Below are 23,176 nucleotides of genomic sequence, written 5' to 3'. Positions count from 1 at the left end.
TGAATTTTTGTAAAATTAAAAAAATATATAATAAAGAAAAAATAAAAGTGTTCTTCCTAATACTAAAACTTGATTTGTAATTTTCTTATTAAAAGAAACACAAATTTTGAGTCGAGATATTTTTTCCAGGAATTTCACTCCCGCATAATTCAATAACTTAGTTCAAAGTACAGTTTTCATATTTAAATAGGGTTCTTTTTTTTTAGGAATTCTATGGTAGAAAAGACCAATAAAAATTGCTTTCTTAAAAACGAATACGCACAGTTCTACCCTGCTGTAATATATATATATAACCTACAACACTCTATTCATAGTCCGAGAGTATGGTACAACTGGGTCGAGCTAGTTTGAAATTTCGCACACCTTCCGCCGTGACCGAGGTTCCGGTAACGTCCAGCAGTTTCAGATTCGGTGCAGCTGATTCGAGATGATCCAAGGACGTATCCGTCACCAGTTTGTAGTTCCGCACGAGCAACCTCTCCAGGCTGGTCATGTTTGGTCGGAAGTACTCCCGGATGAATGCGGCCCCTCCGAGTTCGTGCCGCGAGACACCGTACGCGCAGATGCCGCGATCACTCACCAGGGAGACGTAGTTTGGTCCTGGAGCTCCTGGACCTAGGTTAAGATACTGGTAGAATGCGTTGGCCGGTCGTTGCTGATTGTTATCGGCTGCCTCACCTGCACCTCCTGCGGGATTGTTTTCCCCTCTGACGATGATCACATGTGGCATCATCCTAGGTTGGTTGTTCTGTATGGCTCCGTGCAGAATGACACGAACTGTGAAAAGAATGTTCAGGTTTGGAATAAACCTTCTAGTGTATGGAATCACCGGGATGAATAAGCAAAGCACCTACCATTAACATCCTCCTGTGGCTGTGGCGGTGGGTCTCGTCCATCGACGGCTGCTGCTGCAGCAGCGACACCAGGTCGTTCGTCATTTTCGCCGTTTTCGTTCTCATGTCCATTCACATTGTCGTCACCTTCCACTGGGCCGTTTGCCACAGCTGCTGCTGGCCTTGGTTCTCCGTGTGCTGGAACATCAGCCTGCGCTGCCCCTACGATTGGGCCATTTTCTACACGATCTCTATTACCTGCTTCGAAAATCTGCTGATAGGCCACCTCCACCGGTAGTCGACCGATTGGCTGGTGGTTCTGTTGCTGTTCATTGTTGTTATTCTCGACGTTATTGTTTCGCTCCGGATGATTAACAATCCTTATAATATTGTGTCTGTTGTAAACGATCCGTACATGACGTTGACGAATTTCCGGATTCTCTGGCAAAGGTGGCAGTGGTGCTAGCGGAGCAGGCGGTCGCGCTGGTTCCTCATGCCCCCCTGCCGCAGCACCAGCATCGGCATCAGCTGGTGCTTCATTATTATTATTCTGTTGCTGCTGCTCCGGTTGATTAGCAGCAGCAACAGCGGGATCCAGTTCGGCACGGTTGATGAAGCGAATTACATTCTCACCAGCATTTTCATGCAGGTTGGGGAAGAAGTGACGATTAACGAAGCGGAACACGTTCCGCCCTTCACCGAGAAAGTGTGGCCTCGGAGGACGCGGGGGTGGAATCGGTTCAGCCACAGCATTGTCCCCTTCCGGTTGTTGAGCATTGTCCTGCGGATTGGCAGCCGCATCACCTCCGGGATGGTAGCGTATGTTGATGATATCTTGGTTTGCTATTCGCCTCAACTGTTCGACTCGCTGCCGTTCGGCTTCATTGTATTCATTCAAACCACGCTCGGTCCGAAGGTATTCCGGACATTCCAACAGCAGTTCTTTCAGCGATTGGACGATGTTGAAGCAGCTGACGTCGGAATCCGAGATGGGGGTGTCGCGAAGATCCAGGACCTGAATGTGTATGTTTGGAATAGTATTCGATTGATAGTTCACAGATTGAGTGACCAGACGTTCCGGACAACACCATGTTGTTATCATTTGTTTTAGGGTGCCAAATGATGCTCTTCCGTAGAGAAACCGGACAGAGTGTTCAAATTTGCACACAAGTTAGCTTTTCACAGTTGAAGAGGCCAATGAGTTTACTGGCATGTCCGTCCCATTGGGACAACCAATTTAACTGTCTTTCCAAACTTTTCCAGAACAAAGTTTTTGAGTTCATTCAGTATTATGACAATAAGCTACCATTTGTATTGACAGTTTTGACAAAAACGACTATGGGACGGACATGCGAAGAGCGGCAGTTTAGTCAAGGAAAGTATGGGCTCACCAACACCAATTGAGAAGAATGTTGTCAGGAAACAACCCGACTCTATCCTAGCTGGCACGGAACTGAATCAAGAACAAATACGGTACAAACAATCCAGAATGACAGATCTGATCACTCAAATGGTTATCACCGTAATGGAAATCTAAAACCATCCCACTTACCTCCAATTTCTTAAACCCAAACCGTGTGGCAATACTAGCGTACGGGACGCTATCCTTCATATTCGCGCAACCTCGCAAGCTCAAATAGCGCAAGTGTGGCACCTTGGAAAGTGCCATAAAATCGTGCGTATCAAACCAACTGCAGTATTCTATTGTAAGTTCCTGGAAGAGAAAAGAAAAAAAAACGTTATTCTAACCAAAACGAAATTCCACAACATCAACTCACTTCCAACTTTTGCAATGTTCTATCGATCTTGGACAGGAATCCCATTCGGATTTCGGACGCCATGGAACGGTCGGCTTCACACTTGCGAAAAACCAACGTCCGGATGCTCGGTGGAAACGAAATGATCGCCATGTTGTTGGTATCAAAGTAACCCTCGTTGATTTCGAAGTGCTCCAACTGGGGACAGTATTTGTTGATCCACATCAGCAGGTTCGCAGTAAGTGTCGGTGTTTTCCACTTATCCAGCGGATACAAACTAGTCAGGCCTCTGATCTTCAGCGAGCGGGTTTCTGCCTGCAAGTGTTTAATCTTCCGTTGTAGCTCCTGGGTACCCAGCCGAGATGAGCTGAAATCGGCCGACGTCCAGAGCTTCTTGTCCTTGACCAGGTTGTTCAAACGAAGACAGCACGCGGACAGGGCAACCAAGCTGTTGCTATCCAGGTTGAGAAAGATTTCCATCAGTATTTCATCGCTTAGGTCCATCAGCGACACCTGCAGCTCAATGTCGGACAGTTCAACCGATAGGATCTTCATGTTCGGTTGCTCACTAGTACACTCATCGCTGGAAAGCTTACGTTTGCGGCCAGTACTGAACGCCGCCGCTGAGGTAGATGCCTGCGGGGCACTGGCTTCGGTTGAATCCATGTCGGTCGGGTCTCTTTTACACCCCCCCTTGATGGATGTGTTCTCAGGTTTTGAGATAGTGTTGACTCGTGTTGGCTGTGTTGCTGGAAGGAAGTTACGGAAATCAGTATTAGCATTCATAATGATTGTATTTTTATGGTAGGTTTATGGGATTTTGGAGCCGTTTATAAACTACGAAGATAATTTGGGGGGTGGTAGCAAATTTCTATCGTTCATAATAATATGACGACCAATCTCTATTTAAAATCTCTTAAAAGTTGTCTTGTTTATGAACAGCACAACTTTTAGACATTTTGAAAAATTAACAATTTTCAATACTCAACATGGTGTTATATAGGGGAAATGTCTCTAATGTTCATCGCTAAAAGTCTGCTCTTTATCAATTTTATCTAGATGAACGCGTTATTGGGACGTTACTAATGGATATTTTTGGTTGCTATGGAAAATGTAGTCGATTGCTGAATTTATGTATGGGCCCAAATTAGGGACACTTAGGCCGACATAACCTGCATTTCCCCTATATAAAAAGCGACAGCTAAATATATATATAAAAAAGGAATACTGACTAGCTTGATTTCAGCTATGAATGTCACTAAAGAAAAATTTGCAACGTCCCCCTTAATTAACACTCCGAATACGATGCCTCCGAAAAACGTGTAACGGCAAGTTTGCAATGGCATAACTTAGCCATTTCTTAATGAATTTCAAAAATTGTGGTACCTTTAGAATTCCTAGGGTTTGTAGATGGTTTTGATTGCAATTGAAAAAGATTGAAAATAGAGTCGTCTACTTTTTTAAAAAGCGAAAAGAGTTGTTGCACTTTTTTTTGAAAAGTGTGTTTGTAGGGTTTTGCAAGTGGCGCAATATCTGTAATTTAGATTAATGGGCACAAATGTTCACAATTAGCCAGAAAACAGTCATAGTTCCTATATATGGATCCTGGAGACAACGGAACGGTCCTAAAAACATCCGGAACATCCGTAAAAGCGGTCAATCCATGAACCTGATCCTAGAGCTCTGCGGTTTTTTGAAAACATTAGGAACTGTAACATAAAAAAAAATTGGGGTCGTGACATTAACATGTACCTGAATGGCCATGAGACCGTCCTCCGGAAGATCCGGAACATCCGTAAAGGGGACAATCCATGAAACTGATCCTAGAGCTCCACGTTTTTTAAACATTAGTATCTGTGATATAAGAATTAATTTGGGACATGGACCCAGATGGCCATCGGACGTCCAGTGGAAGATCCGGAACATCCGTAAAAGTAGTAAATCCACGATCCTGATCCTAGAGCTTCGCATTTTTTTAACATTAGGAACTGTGATGATAGAAGCAATTTGGGGTTGTGACATAAACATGAACCTTGATGGCCATGCGACCGTCCTCCGGAAGAACCGAAACATCCGTGAAAGTGGAAAATTCACGAAACTGATCCTGAAGCTCCGTGGTTTTTTTGAAAACGTTAGGAACTGTGATATTAGAATGAATTTGGGATCGTGACATAAACATGAACCCAGATGGCCATCGGACCGTCCTGCGGAAGATCCGAAAAATCCGTAAAAGTGGTCAATGTATGGAACTGATCCTAGAGCTCCACGGTTTTTTCGAAAACACTTGGAACTGCCATATATAAATTAATTTGCGGTCGTGACATAAACATGTACCTAGAAGGTCATGGGACCGTCCTCCGCGAGATCTAGAACATCTTTAAAAATTGTCCATCAATGAAACTGATCCTAGAGTTCTACGGTTTTTTCGAAAGCATGTGGAACTGCGATATAAGAAAGAATTGGGGGTCATGATATAAACATGGACCCAAATGGCCATGGGGCCATCTTCTGGTAAGTCCAAAACATCCGTAAAAGAGGTCAATCAATGAAACTGATCCTAGAGCTCCCCAGTTTTTTTTTCCAAAAACATTAGAACTGTGATATAAGAATGAATTTGTGGTCGTGACATAAACATGTACTTAGATAGCCATGGGACCGTCGTCCGGAAGATCAACAACATCCGTAAAATGGTCACTCCATAAAATTGAGAAGTGGAAGCATTACTATGACGAGCACCTCAACGGTAATGCAGCAGAAAACGAAGGTGGCACGGCAACAGACCTTGGAGCACGCGCAGAAGACGACAGGCTACCGGCTCCTGATCTTCAAGAAGTTGAGGAGGAGATCGGTCGGCTGAAGAACAACAAAGCAACTGGTGTAGATCAACTACCAAGTGAGCTATTAAAATACGGTGGTGAAGTACTGGCTAGAGCGCTGCACTGGGTAATTGCCAAGATTTGGGAGGAGGAGATATTACCGGAGGAGTGGAAGTTGTTGTATGCCCAATCTACAAAAAGGGCGACAAGTTGGATTGCTGCAACTACCACGCGATCACAATGCTGAGCGCCGCCTACAAGGTACTTTCCCAAATTATATGCCGCCGCCTGTCACCATTTGCAAGAGAGTTCGTGGGGCAATACCAGCCGGGATTCATGGATTCATATTCGCCAATCGATCCTAGAGCTCTGCAGTTCTTTTTTAAACACTGTGATATAAGAAACCACTTGATCACTTTTACGGATTTTCCGTATCTTCCTATGGCCATCCAGGTCCATGTTTTTGTCACGACCACAAATATCACAGTTCCTAATGTTTTTGTAAAAAAACTGCGGAGCTATAGGATCAGTTTCATTGATTGACCTCTTTTACGGATGTTCTGGACTTACCAGAGGATGGCCCCATGGCCATTTGGGTCCATGTTTATGTCATGACTCCAATTTTTTTTCTTATATAGCAGTTCCACATGCTTTCGAAAAAAAACGTAGAACTCTAGGATCCGTTTCGAGGATTGACCATTTTCAAAGATGTTCTAGATCTTGCGGAGGACAGTCCCATGGCCTTCTAGGTACATTGGTACATGTTTATGTCACGACCGTAAATTAACTTATATATGACAGTTCCAAGTGTTTTCGAAAAAACCATGGAGCTCTAGGATCAGTTTCACACATTGATCACTTTTCCGGTTTTTTCGGATCTCCCGGAGGACGGTCCGATGTCACGATCCCAAATTCATTCTAATATCACAGCTCCTAACGTTTTCAAGAAAACCACGGAGCTCTAGGATCAGTTTCGTGAATTTTCCACTTTCACGGATGTTTCGGATCTTCCGGAGGACGGTCTCATGGCCATCAATGACCATGTTTATGTCACGATCCCAAATTCATTCTATCATATCAGTCCTTAGTGTTTTTCAAAAACTGCGGAGCTTCAATCAGTTTCATGGATTGACCACTTTTACGGATGTTCCGGATCTTCCGGAGTACGTATGGACATCCAGGTTCATGTTTATGTCACAACCCCAAATTGCTTCTATCATCACAGTTCCTAATGTTTATAAAAAAAGCGGAGTTTTAGGATCAGGATCGTGGATTTACTACTTTTACGGATGTTCCGGATCTTCCGCTGGACGGTCTGATGGCCATCTGGGTCCATGACCCAAATTCATTATTATATCACAGTTCCTAATGTTTTCAAAAAAAAACCGCAGGGCTCTAGGATCAGGTTCATGGCTTGACCACTTTTACGGATGTTCCGGATTTTTTGAGGACCGTTCCGCTGTCTCCAGGATCCATTAGGAACCATGACTGTTTTTTGACTATTTGTGAACATTTGTGCCCATTAATCTAAATTACAGATCTTGCGCCACTTGCAAAATCCTACAAACACACTTTTCAAAAAAACGTGTAACAACTCTTTTTGCTTTTTAAAAAAGTAGACGACTCTATTTTCAACCTTTTTGCAATCAAAATCATCTACAAACCCTAGAAATTCTAAAGGTACCACAATTTTTGAAATTCATTAAGAAATGGCTAAGTTATGACATTGGAAACTTGCCGTTACACGTTTTTCGGAGGCTTCGTAGTCGGCGTAAAGTTTTTTACCCACCGTATTCGGAGTGTTAAATCATTCAGAATTTTAAAAATGTATTAGGCTTCAAGATCGCACCAAACTGGTTAGGTTCCATAATTATTTAGATATAATTTTGAAATCCGAAATTTTTAATGTTTTATAAAGCCTCAGAATTTCGAAAAGTTTCTAAGTGACGTGTATTTTTTTTAATGGCACTATGCCGAACGCAATATCACCACAGAAACACCCCACAGAAACACCCCGTTCTCTTTTTCTTATGCAAAATAATGAATGTGCGTTCACAAAACGCACGAAATCTTAAAAAAAACCATATTAAGATTTTTTTAATTCAATCAATAGATTAAAAATGTACCGAGAATTAAAAGGAGGGATTTCAAGCTAAAATGTTCTGATCGCGAAATATTGACTATCAATACCGAAATTTCGCATAAATGTCCAACTCATTTTGTGTGGTGTGTGCTGCTGATTTTCAGTGTTGCCCAATGATTAGGGAACTTTCATAAATAACGTAGTAGTTGAGGGAGGAGAGTGGTTTCAGAAATTGGGACCGGCCATGTATTAGGTGTATTGCAAAACACGCTCCGAGGGGGAAGGGGGATTAATTGGTCAAAAATTACGTAATTTATGGATGGCCCTAAGTTTACTTCCAAGGCTGTGTCGCAATGGGTGAGTATAATTTAACTCGTGGTTAAAAGTGACAGATGAGTTATCGAATAACCCTGCTATACGAGCATGGTTATTTCAGACCGACTAGAAGTTAAATTTTGGTAACCGTGGCTGTGTTTTGTTTGAAAACTGATCAATTTCCGGCATTTTCGAACATTGAAAATAACTTACGAAATGTCACGTTTAAATACGAGTTAAATTTAACTCGGCAATTGGTACACAGCCCAAGAAGTATTTCTCATTACTTTTTCGAAGGAACGTATCAGCTTTTGTAAACATCGCATTTGATCGTCGATTTGGCGTAACTGGTAGCTCGCCCACGCATGCTAGTACTACCATCATCAGATAGGGAAAATTTTCCCAACCTGTTAGCGGTGTTAGTATATGGGGCGAACTATTAGTTATGCCAAACCGACGATAAAATGTGTTGTTTACAAAAGCTGATATGTCCTTCCGAAAAGTAATCGAGATTTTTGTAGTTATCATTCAGGCAAGGAGCGCTTGCGCCATCGAGGCGACACCAAAGATAAATACTAAGATGAAACTGTCGGAAGAAAAACTTTCTATTTTAGTGTCCTCTTTCACGGTTCCTTTCATCCAATGGATACACCCCGTATTCAAGGTAATTTTGTGGTTTTGCTGCCCCTCGGTAGAGATGAAATTTTGCGCTCATTTTTATCAAAACAATCACACGAAAATCAGAGATGTCCCATTTTTTAATTACTCGATTAACAACTAATCGATTATTTTTTATTCGCTGTGATGCCATTTTTCCACCAATGAGAGTGCAGCACATGTCGCAACGATCGGTGATGATCGTCTGGAGATGTTAATGCTTATACCCGCGTGATATAACCGATTACAAATATTTCACTTTTCGGTTCGTTAATCGATTAATCTATTATTCGGATGAAAATCGGCCATCACTAGATGAATGTGAAACGTCATTTCAATTGGGTTCTTTAAGGGTATTGACTACCCATAATCGCATATCAGTCCCATCTTTGCTTGATTTCCTATCCATATGGGACTGATATGCGATTATGGGCAGTTGAGGTAAATGCATATTCGTAATCTGCATTAAAAATGGAACCCAAACTCAAAATTTCATCAATTTTGGTACACTGGAACTATTTTAAATAAGAACGATTACTTTTGCAAAAATTACCTTATTAGCGCCCCTCGGTGTATGGAAGCGAGCTGTCATTTTGTTAGTTTAGTGTCAAACAGTGAAGTTATTATTTTGCTTTAAATCTTGGTTTAAAAATCGAGATGAAAGTGTGTATTTTCGAAAAAAATATCGCTGTGCTCAGAAAACGAAGCTTTTTCAGATGATATATGAAAACCAATATATTTTTCAAAATTAAAGAACCCAATTTAAGGCCGTACATAAATAATGATACAATTTGAAAGGGACCGGGGCTAATCACAAATTACGTCCCCACGGTAACTGAAATAAACACGAGTGTTCACCGGTTGGCGACACCGCTACCAGCAGCCAATGATCTCGACAGGAACGCCGCGCAAAGTTCGAGGTGCAAAACTCGAACTCTGCGCGCTTGACAGGAACCTCCTTCCAACTGCTGCTACTGCTACTGCTGCTGCTGCTGCTACCTGCTTACATAGAGGTAACTCTAAGACCAGAAGGTCCCGAAGATACGTGCTCAACATTTTGGTTCAGCTCTGGTACCAACAATCAATATGAAACTATCGATTTGAAATTGGCTCACTACTTGACTAGCCTATTGGTCCCAAGCAAACGATTAACGTATCCCATTTTAGTCGAAATTCTAGTACTACACTATGTTTGTTTTGATTATCTATGAAAGTTTGACAGATAAAATGAGGGGTTAGTGGATATTCCTATGTTTCGAGGGGTGAATCGATTAGCTTGGGACCGAAGAGAGTACCACAGCTGAGCCAAAAAGTTGAGCACGTTTCTTCGGGACCTTCTGGTCTTAGAGTTACCTCTATGCTGGTACTATGTTCGGTCTCAAGCTAATCGATGCACCCCTCGAAACATAGGAAAATCCATGAACCCCTCATTTTATCTGTCAAACTTTCATACACGGCGAATGAGAACGACTCAAATTTGAGTTTAGTTCACTCATAATCGCCAAAAGTGCAGGAACTCAGCGATGAGTTAATTTGCCTCATGTTTTTCCAGGTTTTTCCAGGATTTTCCAGGGAAAAATTCCCGAATTTGAGAAAAGTAAAGATTGGATTCACTCAGTCTATTGGTACTACTCCGAGACTGAATAAAATTTTCGTCAGTTTCCTCATTTTCCGGCAGATTTTTTAGGTTTTCCACAGGAAACCATGAGACAAATTTTACTCATCGCTGAGTTCCTGCACTTTTGGCGATTATGAGTGAACTAAACTCAAACTTGAGTCGTTCTCATTCGCCGTGTAGCAAATCAAAACAAACATAGTGTAGTACTAGAATTTCGACTAGAATGGGATATGTTAATCGTTTGCTTGGGACCAAGAGGCTAGTCAAGTAGTGAGCCAATTTAAAATCGTTAGTTTCGAATTGATTGTTGCTGCGTACTCGCCGTCCGAAGCGGAAATGAGTTGAGGCACATTAGCAGCGCTGTTTTATAACTTTTTTGATTCAAGCAGCACGATGTGCAACCAAATTGTACTTGATTATGAGGACTGGATTTGGGGAGAACGTTTATTTCATGAAAACAGTGATAAAATTATCACTTTTTATTTGTCCATTTTTAAGTTTTTTTATGAAAAATTGAAAAAAAGTTTATTGCAACAGCTTACGAAAGGTATTTCCTATCGATTGGTGCATTTGGATTTCAATTTCATCTATAAATGACAAAGCTTATAGCGTTAAAAAAATTACACCTTTTCGTGACGGTCGCAATTTTAGATTTTCGATTTACCCTCAGTACCTTCCCGTAAGATGTAGTCTACGTCAAAAATTGTTGGATTATCAAAATCATCCCGGATATCTGCTCTTGAAGTTCTGCAGACTCAACAAGGTATACGATGATTCGACTTAATGATAGAATGGGTAAACCTTCGTGAAGCCCCATAATATCATTGGTTTTTATTATTAGGTTTTCCAAAGTGCCTGGAGTCAGATCTGTTTTTTTTTTATTATTATTAAAGTCACTTTAACACTCTTGGATCATTCGTGACATATGATAATGATAATTTTCCCTAGGTTTGAACTGGACGATTTATCTTTAAGATAATTAAGTACTTCGACTTTGGCGTGAGAGGTATAGATTCAGATATCTATGTTTTACAGACTAACCAAGGAATTCTACGATGTACTGACTAATCTTGTGTACCTGGTTAACACAAATGCACACATTATTTTTAATTTATCTCTGGACCAATCATTTCATGAGTTTATAATTTCGTTGATTGTGTCCGGTGTCGAACATTTGCATGCCAAGCAAGATCGGGTATGCAAGGAGTTTTAGATCGGTCATTCTTTTAATGGCTTGACTAGATTTTTATGATACTATCACTGCTAGACTAGATTTTTTGTTCTCTCATGCAGTGGTTCATCAGAGAGCCCATGGCGCCATTCTATCGCGGCAAAAGCCAGCAGCGCCGGCAATAAAGCTACCGTCTCCAACATACTATAAAGCTGGAAATTAGGGCCGCCCACCAGCAACAAGGTGCAAAAACTAGCCAAGGGGAGGGCACAACAACACTAGTGCTCTGGTGCTAATTTGACAGCTTCTCCTTTTCCTTTATGATTAAGCTTGGTACATGTCGCGCCGCGTTGCGGAAAACAGATAGAGTTTTCTATCGTTAAACGTTATAGGAAACCATGATTCACGCAAATTGTTCTCGTCAATTCGAAAACAACTTAATCATTTTTGAATTGTTCATTGCGTCCTGTTGGCGCGCTCCTTGGCACCAAGGCGGTGAATTCTCCTCGTCAAGGCGGAAAACAAGCAGTTGGTCGACCAGTCCAGCGAATGCGGTTTCGAAAGCGGCAGAATAAAAGGAGGACAAATTTTAACTTTTCATCTTTTATTCTCCGATATTAACCGTGTGCAATACAAAAATTAACTGAGCTCATTCACGAATGGGCTACTTTATTTACTCTCATTCACCGATCCGACAACGTATAATGGGCGGAGCGTTGCGCGCTATTCTACGTTTTCTTCTTTTAGGTTGCCTTTGTTGGTGTGCGTCGCTTCTACTGCTGCCGCTGCTTCTGTTGGTGTGCGTCGTTCGGTTTCATTTGGCAGTCTTTCCGGAGCGAACGGTTCGGTCGCGAACATATTCCCCCCAGGCTGCGAAGAATTCACTGAATCGATGTTTTGGTCCTCATTGTCAGCAATCGGAAGGACGGATAATTTGGATACCGCTCGTCTATAGATGCAACCTTCGACGTTGATGTCTACCGCTCGCACCAAATTGTCGGAACCTGGGTAAATCTGGACGACCTTTCCCATCTTCCAACATTGCGGTGGGATATCCTTCTGCTCAAGCACCACGATCATACCAGGGCGAATGTTTGGTTGTCTTTGGCGGTTTTTTCCCCTCAGTTGCAGGTTCAACAAGTAGTCCCGGCTCCATTGTCTCCAGAACTGCTCACGGAGGTACTGTAGATACTGCCATCTTGACAGGCGATTGGTTGGTATCTCATTGTAGCTAGGCTCCGGCGTGGCTATCAGAGGACGGCCAATCAAAAAATGGCCCGGTGTCAAAATTTCGTCGTCTGGATCTGATGTTGAACAGAGAGGCCGGGAATTCATTATAGCCTCCACTTGGCTAAGGACTGTAGCATACTCTTCAAAAGTCAATTTGGCGTTTTTTAGAGTTCTCTTCAGGTGATACTTAGCGGTCTTCACTGCGCTCTCCCAGAGGCCGCCAAAGTTAGGAGCTTCCGGTGGGATAAATTTCCATGAGATCTCTTTTGGCTGGCAGAAGGATGCTATCTCGTCAACGGCATTGCGGCTGCGAAATAGGAGATATAGATCATGTAATTCGGATTTGGCTCCCTTGAAGTTGGAGCCATTATCTGAAAAGACCTCTCGGCAAATGCCCCGTCGGCTGACGAAGCGCTGAAGTGCAGCTAGGAACGCGGCGGTAGAGATGTCGGAAACTAATTCCAAATGGACAGCTTTCGTTGACATGCAGATAAACACCGCGATGTAGGCCTTGACAATTTTCGGTTTGTGACGACCTTCCTTCACAAATACTGGTCCGGCATAGTCAATGCCAGTTTTCAAAAACGGTTCAGCGGGTGTTACTCGGCAGGGCGGCAGATTTCCCATCAGTTGAATAGAACCTTTAGGCTTCGACCGGAAACATGTGATGCAGCTTCTGGTAATCTTCCTGACGGACGACCTTCCATCCAGCAACCAAAAACGTGATCGGAGAGCGGCCAATAGGGCAGTTGGACCAACATGCAGGTTCTCTTCGTGGTATGTACGGATGATTTGATCGGTGATCGGATGTTTAGGAAGTAATAGTGGATGCTTGGTTTCAAAAGGTAGCAGGGAATGTTGAAGCCTTCCTCCAACGCGCAGCACTCCATCGTTGTAAATCGGATTCAGAGCAGCAATTTTCTTACACGGTTCGTTGGATGTCACACGATGAATCTCGTCACCCAGAGCTTCAAGTTGAATGACCCTTACAATCAGCTGTAAAGCCGAGCGTAGTTCTTGGATTGTAGGATGACGTTGGAGGACTTGTTCGTTGCGAGATTTCAGTTGACAGTTACGGATAAATCGCTGGACCAACGCGACTACCCGTTGAAGCTTTCTGAACGAGCTGAACCTAGAAAATACTTCCATCTTCTCCTCGTTAACGACTGGAATGGCGGTTACATTTACCTTTTTCAACTCCGGAAGATCTTCATCTGCGATGTCATCGGGAAGTTCCGACTGGTACTGCGCGGTGCTTAGAAATGTCGGCCCATTCCACCAAAGTTCATTGGTGCTCAGGGCGTGTGGAAATTGACCTCTGGATACTAAATCTGCTGGGTTTTGTTTCGATTTGATGTACTTCCACGTGTAGCCTTCGGTGCTCTTCAAAATCTCTGCTACGCGGTTGCGCACAAACACTTCAAGGGATGATAACGGCTTCCGCAACCAGGCAAGTACCACCTGACTGTCGCACCACAGAACAACTTGCGATACATCTAGTTTAAGGGAGTCCAGCACTTTTACGAGTAGCCGGGCAAGTAGCCGGGCACCGAGTAATTCTTTGCGTGGAATGCTCAATTCAGCTATCGGAGTGACCTTGGATTTGCTGCACAGCATGTTGAGTCGAGCCTTACCATTCGGTAGGATACAGCGAATATAAATGACCGCTCCGTAAGCAGCCGCCGAGGCGTCGGAGAAGCCATGGATTTCGATGGTGGTGGCATCAGAAGAAATGGTGCATCGAGGTATCTTAATTTCGCTTACCAGGAGTAGGGCTTCACGGAATTGTTTCCAGGATTGTAGAAGTTCTCCTTCCAACGGGGTATCCCACGGGAGACCGGATCTCCAAATCCTCTGCATGATCATTTTGGCAATAATGGTTACCGGCGTCACAAGACCCAGTGGATCGAACAGTCTGCCAATTTCGGATAACACTGTTCGCTTCGTAGGATGGCTTGCTTCTCGATCGGTTTGATTGGTGCTGAACACAAATTCATCTCGTTGTGGGCTCCAGATCAATCCCAATGTCTTCATAACGTCGATTGAGGTGTTGTCTAGACGTACTAATTTCTCACGGTCGGCTTCTGGAACGTTTTCTAGAACTTCTGTTGTGTTAGAACTCCATTTGTGGACCGGGAATCCACCTCGTGCAAGTAGCTGTTGAATTTGGGTTTGACTTGCGATGGCTTCCTCTACGGTGTTCGCACCTGAGATGACATCATCGACGTAACAATCTAGGCGGATGATTTGTGCAGCGAGTGGAAATGAGTCGCCTTCATCGTCACAGAGCTGTATCAAACATCTGGTCGCCAAGAATGGGGCTGCAGCTGTCCCGTAAGTAACGGTTGTGAGTTCCAGGACACGGAGGGGTTCTTCCGGGCTTGACCGCCAGAAAATTCGTTGGAAACACGCGTGAAGTAGTGCCATGCGTATCTGTCGAAACATTTTTGAAACGTCAGCAGTGAATACTATCCTATACTTCCGAAAACGTAACAGGATACTGAAGATGTCGCTTTGCAGTGTTGCTCCAACTAGAAGAACGTCGTTCAATGACTTCTCGGACCGGGATGCCTTGGCAGAGGCGTCGAAAACAACTCGAATTTTAGTTGTCGAGCTCGATGGACGTAGGATGGCTTGATGCGGGAGATAATACACTCGTTGATTGGGAGTATCATCGGCTTCGTTCACCTCTTGACAATGCCCCAATGCTTCATACTCATCGATGAATCGACAATACTGTTGCTTTAGCTCCGGATTTTTCTTGAATCTTCGCTCTAACAAAAGGAACCGATGCATGGCCAAGTTTCGGTTGTCTCCTAGCTCGTGCACCGATTCGCGGAATGGCAAACTCACCTCATATCTGCCGGTCTCATCTCGACGATGGGTAGACTGGAATACTTTTTCGCACTCATCTTGCTCGCTGGGTTGTGTTACTGACTCAGAGATCTCTTCCAGCTCCCAGAATTGGCGAAGGACTTCAGAAATAGGATCCGTCAGAGCAGCTAGACACTGCTGAGAGGTTGACACGTCGTCGATGTCTCCTGCAACTACCCATCCTAAATGGGTTTCTTGTAGTTCAGGTAACTTATCACTCAGTTGAATACGGCCCGTCTTTAGCAATTGCAAAAAATGGGAGATACCGATTAGCATATCGATATCGGAAGGAGTGTGGAAGTTGGGGTCTGCCATAAGTAGATCGGTGTCGATTGGCCACGCCGAAACGTTGATTTTCGTTGCTGGAATCGCTCCCGTTATCTCAGGAACTACGAGGCATTCGATAGTAGTACAGAAATCGGAATGCCTGGACTCCACTTCCACCATCATCTTCTCCTTGGCGTAGGTTTTGGACCCACCTATTCCAGCGATGGGTACATGTGCAGGTCGTCTTTCGGTGGCCAAGCGGTCAGCCATTGGCTTGGATAGGAAGTTGACTTGCGAGCCGCTATCCAACAGAACACGGCAGGGAGTTGTCCATCCACGAGAATCCTTGATTCGCACCACAGCGGTCATGAGCATAACGGTTTTGGCAGCTTTAGAATGGTTACACGACGCAACAGTTTCGGTGACTCGTTGAGACTCCGAGTGGTTCTCGGAAGAGGTTTGGCAAGCTGGTTCTTCATTTTGGATGGTTGGTGCCACCTCCACTGTATTCGAATCTGCTTCTTCATGCAACAGAGTGTGGTGTCTTCTCTGGCAGCGAGAGCACGTCTTTTTGGATGAACAATCAATGGCTCGATGACCAGGGCGAAGGCAGTTGAAACAGATTCTCAACTCCTTCACTTTTTCACTCCGTTGAGCCGGTGACATTTGATGGAACTTCGGGCATTCGAAATGGCGATGGTAGCCACTACATACCTGGCAGGAACTGCTGGAGGTCACAGTCGTTGCAGCGTGGGCTTTCTGATTAGTTGGTTTCGAACCCTGTTGTTGCCTTGGAAATGGCTCTTTTGCCGTCATCTGGTGCCGGTTTTCTCGTTTTCGGCATTTTGATCCACTTTTTCCACACTGGAATTCAATGTCGACACGACACTGGTTGGTTATCCGGTTCGGTAGGACCAACAATCAATACGAAACTAACGATTTTAAATTGGCTCGCCACTTTAGTAGCCTATTGGTCCCAAGCAAACGATTAACGTACCCTATTCTAGTTGAAATTCTATTACTACACTATGTTTGTTTTGATTCGCTATGAAAGTTTGACAGATAACATCAGGGGTGTGTGGATTCATGCAGAACATGCAGGGGTGAGTGAAATAGCTTGGGACTGCTTGGGACCGTTGTTCTGGTACTGAGTGAGCCAAAAATAATAATGATTTTCTTCGGGACCCAGTGGTCTTAGAGTTACCTCTATGGTAGGACCATATGTTGGCGCGCTCCTTGGCACCAAGGCGGTGAATTCTCCTCGTCACGGCGGAAAACAAGCAGTTGGTCGACCAGTCCAGCGAATGCGGTTTCGAAAGCGGCAGAATAAAAGGAGGACAAATTTTAACTTTTCATCTTTTATTGTCCGATATTAACCGTGTGCAATACAAAAATTAACTGAGCTCATTCACGAATGGGCTGCTTTATTTACACTCATTCACCGATCCGACAACGTATAATGGGCGGAGCGTTGCGCGCTATTCTACGTTTTCTTCTTGTAGGTTGCCTTTGTTGGGCTCTGAACCGTTTGGTGGATTTTTTTTTTAACTTTTGGTTAAAATTTGACAGATGGAAAGTTATCGATTAACCCTGCTATCCGAGCGTGGTTATTTCTGACAGACAAGAAGTTAAATTTTGACAATCGTGGTTGAGTTCTTCTCGAAAACCGGTCGATCGACAGTACAGGATTTTCGAACATGGAGAATAACTTTCGAAATGTCACTTTTAACCACGAGTTAAATTTAACTCGGCAAATGGTTCACAGCCTTGGTGTGCGTCGCTTCTACTGCTGCCGCTGCTTCTGTTGGTGTGCGTCGTTCGGTTTCATTTGGCAGTCTTTCCGGAGCGAACGGTTCGGTCGCGAACACGTCCATTGAAGGCATTACACATGTTGCCACCTTGCCGCATTTAATGTTACATCACAGAGAGCTGTGATTGGAGCTTAAATATGTTATGGATCACCAGAACTGGATCGCATTGCAGGGGGTTGCATAACAAGCCCTGATAATTTCAAATAATATTGGTAGACAAACAATAGAGATACATAATTAATATTGACGGCAAGATTTGTGATGGTTCCATTATTATGAAACTTACTGATTTGTTCCAACTTCTCAACACCAGTTAGGTTAACTTTAACATAAAGTTATGTAAACTGTCATAATAACATACCTGCAAAATCCGTGTCGATGCTTTGTGACACATCCCGCCTGTCTCCGTGCCGTGAAGCGAACCTGATCGTAGCATTGCCACGAATTTTGTAGATTTCAATTGCAATGTTGCATTTAAATGAAATACTGTATTTCCAGATTTCAATTCGATTATATAAGTTTAAAGTGTAAGCATCTTAATCATTCTGTACTGGTAATCATACTTCAAAATATGTTTGCTATTAGTAATGGAAAACTGGATAAAAGTGGATTAATTCTCAAAAAACTGGTAGATTTCAAACTTTAACTTTAACTGTAAGAATTCAGTTTAAACTGGAATGTTGGCATCACCTCGGCCATCACTGCTCTGCACATCATGATACACGATAAATAGAAATTCGTGATAATTATTCCTAAAAATTATCATAAACAATTGGTGCCAGTACAATGAATTCTTCAATTTTTATTTTAGCATATCAGGGGCCACATTGCGCATCTCGAAATCCGAGAAATTCGCGAAACCCACGCCTGTTGTAACAGCCCTGTAAATGTTATTATTGGGTTAGGCTGACAAGAACCACAAACCCATCGGTAAATGTATTCACTTCTACATTCAAAAATTACGGGTGGCGAAAGAGGGGGGCCTCCCTTAGCTTAGTTGATAAAGGCGCAGTTTCAAAACTAGACCATGTTGGAGGTGGCTGCACGCAGAAAAACGGATTTTTGTTTCAGGGCCTAATGTATTTTGTTATTGATTCAAACATATTGTATCACTATTTCAACGAAACATATTTTTGAATCAACAAACAGATTATTGACTCTACAACCGGTTTGTTGATTCAAAAATATTTTTCTTTGAACTAATCGAATAATATATTTGAATCAATACCAAAAATATATTAGGCCCTGAGCCAAAAATATATCCATTTGAATATAAAAATCATTTCTCTGTGTGTGGGTTCGATTCCCAGTCCGGTCTAGGAATTTTTTGGGTTGGAACATTTTTCGACTTCCCTGGGCACAGAGTATGATTGTTCTTGTCACACAATTGCACTAAAGTAAAAATGGTACAGGCATCAAGAGCTCTCAATCAATAACTAAGTTGAGAACACGCAATAAGCTAATATGCGATAAGCAATAAACTTGAAATGCGACGAAGAAGAAGAAGAAGAAAAAGGATGAGTGTGGCGACAGATGTACAGTTTTTCAGGGACTTTCTTAAAAATCAATGAAAATGTGTAGTAGCTATTTTAAGAGATTGATTTCAGGGAACTTCGTACCTGGTTGGGAAACTTAAAAAAATATGAGGGGATGTTATATAACTTCAAAAACCCTCATAAATCTTCAGGAACTTCATGGCACTTTAGAAAACTTTTGTAAACTTCAGGAATTGCGTAGAAGTTCTGGAGATTTTCAGAGGGGTGCAGCATATTTTAAAGGAGTTCAGAGAATATTTAAAAATTTCAAGTGAAACCGTAGAAATGTTTAGAATCTCATATAAATTTTAAGAGCTAGACTTTTTTTTTTGAAAACTCCGTAAAAGTGGGGAACATGTACAATGTATGTTATTACAGAAAATTCTATCAAAACTCCGAAACGTTCTTTTATCTTTAACACGTCTTAAAAAACAACTAGATTTTTTTATATATATAGAACTTCAGGGAACAGGAAATATACGTAATTCTTTAAAGTTTGGAAAGCTTCATAGAAGGGCAGCGAACTTATAGTAGTTGTACAAGTTGAACGAATTAAATTAGAAATCGAGAATCTTCGCAAAACTTCTTTAGAGAGCAAGGAATTATGAAGAAGTTCAGGGAAATTCATAGAAGCTCGGCTAGATTTTCGATGCTTTCGTGGATTTCAGGAAGTTTTGTAGATGGGAATATTGTTAAAATTCAACATAATGTTCACATCAGTTCAGTAATATTGGTAAAAATTGTAGTTTGTGTAAGCTATAAACAAATAGTATAAGTTCAGAAAACTTCGTAGAAGTGGAGGCAACTTTCCAGCAATTCGCAGAACTTTTCACAAATCTAGGAAGCTTCATAGAGGCTCAGGGACAAGTTAAATGAATTGGGAAGAAGTTCAGGGAGATTTGTTTGAGTTCATGGAATTGAATTAAAGAAACTTTGTAGAAGTACAGGAACCTTCGTATAAGTTTTATGGAACTTATTTCAATAAAGTTCTTTGGATGACTTTCAAAGGCTTGAAACATGAAAAGATTTATTCAGTATTATTCTTAAGATCAGAAACGCTTCTCCACAGAATTTCAAATGTTTTCAAAATTAAGATACACCTTAAAAACGAGACCTTTTATGAGACGTTTTGCGTGTAGCAAAAAAAATATACTGAAAATTAAGGCCAACATCAGCCGTAAATAGGCAATTAACTAAGAAATAAAAAATCGCAGCAGAATTTATTTCAGAAAATCTGGGATAAAATATCGCAATTTCTCCATGCAATGCAAAAATAGGTTGCTTTGGTATTTTTATCTTAAATTCTTTGGGGTGGCCCAGTTCTATGTTTGAAGGGAGGGAGCTAGTTTTCCCCCTCCCTTATTTACGCCAATGATCAGAGTAAATAAATAAAACGAAACTACGTGCACTGCTTCATATTCTAGTCTCATTAATTAACTGGACCGAAGAAAATCGCCTTTAGTTAAGTGATTTTTGCACCTAGCTAAAGCATTGCTTTAGAGAAATGTTCAAATGAATTACAAATTACAAATACAAGTGCCTGTAAGTCACACAAACAAAAATATACATATTAAAAAATGGTCCAATTTTGACACGGGTTCGATTCTGGTAACACTAAATTTTCAATCTTGTTGCCAAAATCGGACGCTTGCTTACAGGCGGTTTCTTCACTTCCGCTTAAATATAAAACCAGGTTTACCCATATAGAATTAATCCTGGTTTAAGGCTAAAGTCGAGGTGAAGAAATCTGTATTGGATTGTGCTACATTACCCCGAATGTCACTTCCCCGAACGCTATGGGAAAAGAACGATCAGCAATTAAAAGAAGGCAGATTCACATTCGGAGTAATGTAGCACAACCACTGTTACACGCATAAGGTCCATAAGAATTGCATAGAACCTGAATCAATTATACGAAAATCAACCATGCTGTTCTTCTATTGGGAAGATCACCATAGTAGCAACGAAAATCATCTTTCAGTTTCTATGGTTCAATAAATATTGCCATTTCAGGGAAAACATTACGACGCAACTGACAGCTGCAGCGTGCTATTAAAGCTGATAATCTGACGCCAAATGCTACTTTTTATCTGAATTGGCAATACACCGAGTAATATAAAATATTATTTTTCACTTCATGGGAGCCAAAAATATCCGTTGAGAATAACATTCCATAAAAAAAAACATACTCAGCTGTGAGTATTCAGAGAAGTAGCAAATCTGTCCGCTTAGTACTTTATTCGTCCGTACTATCAACATACTTTTTGGAGGTAAATAATGAAGCACCAACAGATCAGCCAAATTTTTGAACTACGATTAGCAGAATAACATTTTACTGCTCTGCTCTAGCAAATAACGAAAATAGATGTTAGCTTTGCTTTATATTTGATATGATAGGATAGGTGGTGGTACTTGCATCCCAAACACACTACTATAAATGAAGCTTGTTGCCACAGAGAGCGATCACAATATCGATCCGTGGAACACCTTCGATGACCCACACAAGAAGTGCGAGCTGTCCCGCAAAATAATAACAAAAGATTGCAAACAAATAAATCAACAATCGTTCGCGCATCAAGGGGCGAAGAGACGAGGGTGGGACCCAGCATTAATCCCAGACTCCGGCTGAGAAGAGATTTTCACTTACCGCCCTCAATCCCTTTATGCTGCCCCGTGTATCCGCGGCACCTCCAGATCCGACGGCTTTTCACAAAATGTACATACACGAAATGGTAACGCGAACGAGAAGGGGTCAATGATACTTTTTTTTTTCTTCTCGCACTTCACTCAACTCCTCCGGTTCGCCAGGTACCGAGTCGGAAAGTACAATTTTCACGCTTTTTTCACACGGCTTGCTGCGCCGAAGCTATCGCACCATTTTGCACAAGGTTTTGCACTGAAACGGAGGCTAGAATTGCACAATTTAGTGCATATTTCCCGACTGCACTAAAAATTTTCACTTTTTCTGTCGTGACTGTCACTCACTCGCACTCGCACTCTCTTGCAACAAGCAAACAAAACGAAAACGAGAAGAAAAAGGGAGTTTGACGTCGCGTTATGCCCCAGTGGGCTTGGCCACGGGCGATTGAAGTATGGGTTGGTTATGGTATTTTTGCCTTTTTTTTTTTGGCAAGTTTCGTTCAGTTTTGTGACACACTGCACAGTGGAGCGACTCTTAACAAAACCGAGAACAAAACTCCACACAAAAATATATATAATGCACGTCCGCAAATAAAGTAGTTTTCGTCCATAACAATACATATTTCCTTATCACGTAACATCTAGGTACATGAATGTCATTTAGTAGTCAGCATGAATAGTAAGGGGAATGCTACGTGATTTCCAGGTCATTTGCAACGGATTTTTAAGCATATATGCATGTATTATTTAACTGATATGTGTGGGAATCCCAGCGCAGGTGTACACAGGTTATTCAAACCGAACTACCCGTCCCGGGAGTCGCGAGATAACGCAGAAAAATAACAACCGCGGACTACTCAAAATATCATTTGGTATTTATGTGATATCGCGTAGATTTTACGTGAGGCCCGTGGAAATTATTGAAGAAGGATTTTTCACGTAACATCAACGTTTTTTTTTTAAATGCTAGATAAAATGCAGAAAGGGCTTGAGAAAGAAGAAGGGCAAGATTGCCAATAAATCGAAGCTTATCGAATCAAATTGATGTTAACATTTCATTAGGACCAAACTGCTTTATGTCGTTTTCGTTTTTACGGTGTAGCTACACCGGTGCTACACTGCCGTACACCGAAATATTTTAGGGTGTAGAAATAGTATGCACTTTTGTTTGTTGAGCTGTCAAAGACTTACGCTTATTCCTGCTTACACTACACCGCAAAAACGAAAACGACATTAGTAAACAATTGACCACTTTGTCAAGCAGTTTTGGCGTGACTTTCTACCAGCGATTTCACAAAACTGGACCAACTAATTTCAATTTTTTTATGAAACGCAAATGTTGGCTACTTTTCTCGAGGTTCCAGAAGAAAAAATCTCAAAATAATTTGTTATTTCAAAGTTCGAGTGGTAGTAAACGTCATTTTAACCGAGGGGGGCGACACATCTAAATCTCAAGTTTAGATGCTCAACAAATCTCACACTAGCGAGGTATATTTAAAATTAAACATCAACCGCTGAAAATATGAATTATCGCGTATTTCTGTTGTTCATTACATTCCAAGTGGAATT

At 42.0% G+C, this 23,176-nt stretch overlaps 2 protein-coding genes across 3 annotated transcripts; both read right to left on the bottom strand.

Annotated features, from left to right (window-relative positions):
- Positions 1 to 4: 4 nt before the first annotated feature.
- LOC135709230 (uncharacterized) lies at positions 5 to 21,977 on the bottom strand. 2 transcript variants are annotated; one of them, XM_065231500.1, is made up of 6 exons: positions 21,615 to 21,977; positions 2,612 to 3,339; positions 2,386 to 2,547; positions 855 to 1,848; positions 679 to 777; positions 5 to 615 (listed from the first exon to the last, which is right to left on the bottom strand). In XM_065231500.1, the coding sequence occupies exons 2-6, from the start codon at positions 3,254 to 3,256 to the stop codon at positions 305 to 307; spliced, it is 2,211 nt and encodes a 736-aa protein (XP_065087572.1). In that variant the 5' UTR covers positions 3,257 to 3,339; positions 21,615 to 21,977; the 3' UTR covers positions 5 to 304. The 2 variants fall into 2 exon arrangements, with proteins under 2 accessions (XP_065087572.1, XP_065087571.1); XM_065231499.1 differs by having other exon boundaries at positions 5 to 777.
- On the bottom strand, positions 11,974 to 16,437 carry LOC135709340 (uncharacterized). Its single transcript, XM_065231646.1, has one exon. The coding sequence runs from the start codon at positions 16,435 to 16,437 to the stop codon at positions 11,974 to 11,976; it is 4,464 nt and encodes a 1,487-aa protein (XP_065087718.1).
- Positions 21,978 to 23,176: the final 1,199 nt, after the last annotated feature.

This window comes from Ochlerotatus camptorhynchus, unplaced genomic scaffold, assembly GCF_037179485.1.
Source record: "Ochlerotatus camptorhynchus isolate MF236.1 unplaced genomic scaffold, CSIRO-AGI_Acam_v1.1 ptg000357l, whole genome shotgun sequence".
Classification (NCBI taxonomy): Eukaryota; Metazoa; Arthropoda; class Insecta; order Diptera; family Culicidae; genus Ochlerotatus; species Ochlerotatus camptorhynchus.
The sequence above is the reverse complement of the archived record's forward strand: the minus strand, read 5'-3'. Positions and strand labels throughout refer to the sequence as shown.

Excerpts from the sequence above, each read along its gene's own strand:
- LOC135709230 (XM_065231499.1), bottom strand. The coding sequence starts at position 3,256 with ATGGATTCAACCGAAGCCAGTGCCCCGCAGGCATCTACCTCAGCGGCG. Across the intron at positions 2,548-2,611 it reads GAACATTGCAAAAGTTGGAA|GAACTTACAATAGAATACTG; the intron begins GTGAGTTGATGT and ends TTTCTCTTCCAG. Across the intron at positions 778-854 it reads GCCACAGGAGGATGTTAATG|TTCGTGTCATTCTGCACGGA; the intron begins GTAGGTGCTTTG and ends TTCTTTTCACAG.
- LOC135709340 (XM_065231646.1), bottom strand. The coding sequence starts at position 16,437 with ATGACGGCAAAAGAGCCATTTCCAAGGCAACAACAGGGTTCGAAACCA.